General features: G+C 36.8%; 1 protein-coding gene across 1 annotated transcript in view; it reads left to right on the plus strand.

Annotated features, from left to right (window-relative positions):
* CLCN5 (chloride voltage-gated channel 5) overlaps window positions 1-1,541 on the plus strand; it is a 191,338-nt gene that overhangs the window by 146,972 nt on the left and 42,825 nt on the right. Inside the window, exon 2 of the mRNA XM_012811278.2 lies at window positions 540-686. Within this exon, the coding sequence (XP_012666732.1) occupies window positions 540-686 (147 nt within the window). The remainder of the gene's footprint in view (window positions 1-539; window positions 687-1,541) is intronic.

Below are 1,541 nucleotides of genomic sequence, written 5' to 3' on the forward strand. Positions count from 1 at the left end.
GTCCCGGCTACTTGGGAGGTGGAGGCAGGAGACTTGCTTGAGCCCAGGAGTTGGAGGTTGCTGTGAGCTGTGATGCCATGGCACTCTACCCAGGGGGAAAGCTTGAGGCTCGATCTCAAAAAAAAAAATTAATGAAGTGTTGATCTATGCTATAAAATGGATGAATGTTGAAAATATTATGTTAAGGGAAAGAAACTAGATGTAAAAGGTCACATATTTTGTGATTCCATTGATATGCAATATCCAGAATCAGCAAATCTATAGAGACAAAAAGTATAATAAAGATTACCAGTGGCTGGGGGATGGGGAGTTACTATTTGTTGGGTACAGAGTTTCTGTTTGGGATGATGATGAGTTCTGGAAATGGATGGTGGTGATGGTTGCATGTTGTAAATGTACTCAGGTGCTACCGAATTCTATACTGTAAAAAGATTCAAATGGTCTTGAAGCTTATGTTAGTGTATTACAATAAAAAAAGAAGAAAATGATAAGGGGCTTGGAGGTTATTGTTGTAAGCCTGGTATTTTCTTTCTGCACAGGAGCCATGGATAACAGAAGCTTTCAGCAGGGGAGTTTTAGTAGCTTCCGGAGTAGCTCCAGTGATGAGGACTTGATGGACATTCCAGGGACAGCTATGGATTTCTCCATGAGAGATGATGTTCCTCCATTAGACCGAGAAGTAGAAGGTATCATTACTGATAACAATTTATCTTTTAAAAGATTAATTTATGCACAGTAAAATTCATTTATTTTCTGGCACACAGTCCTGTGAGTTTTAACACATACCTAGATTCCTGTAGCCACCACCACTGACAGGATATAGAATAGTTCTATCCCCCAAAGAATTCCCACCTGCTACCCCTTTGTAGTCAGACTTCCCTCCTTCTTAACCCCTGGTACCACTGATCTTTTCTCTGTCCCTATAGTTTTTTCTTTTCACCTTTTAAGACCAACAACTTTCATTCAGCTTAATGCCTTGGGGATTTATCCAAGTTGTTTATTCCTTTTTCTTGCTGAATAGTACACCCAGGAACAAGATCACTGGATTATATGGTAAATGTGTGTTTAACTTTATATGAAACTGCCAAACCATTTCCAAAGTGCCTACCATTTTGCATCTGAACTAGTTATATATGAGAATCACACTTATTCTGCATCTTCAACAGCTCTTGGCATTTTCAGTAATTTTATTTAAGCCATCCTAATAAATTTGTAGTGTGATCTCATCACAGTTTCAATTTAATTTCCTTAATGGCTAATGATGTTGAACATTGTTTCATGTGCTTATTTGCCAACCTTCTATCCTCTGTGATGAATATGTGTTCAAATCCTTTCCCCATTTTTATAATTAGATTTTTTATTAATTAGAATACCTCCATAAAATGAAAATTCCCCTTATTTGTTATTTGGTTACCCAGCTACATCATTCTTTTTAGTATCTGCGTATAATTTTATGACATAGTTATATCATAGTTTATTTTATCTAGTATATATGTATGTATTTATTTATTTTTAAGACAGAGTCTCACGGCTCGGCGCCT

This window comes from Otolemur garnettii, unplaced genomic scaffold (genome assembly GCF_000181295.1).
Source record: "Otolemur garnettii isolate 467f Iridium unplaced genomic scaffold, OtoGar3 scaffold00153, whole genome shotgun sequence".
Classification (NCBI taxonomy): domain Eukaryota; kingdom Metazoa; phylum Chordata; class Mammalia; order Primates; family Galagidae; genus Otolemur; species Otolemur garnettii.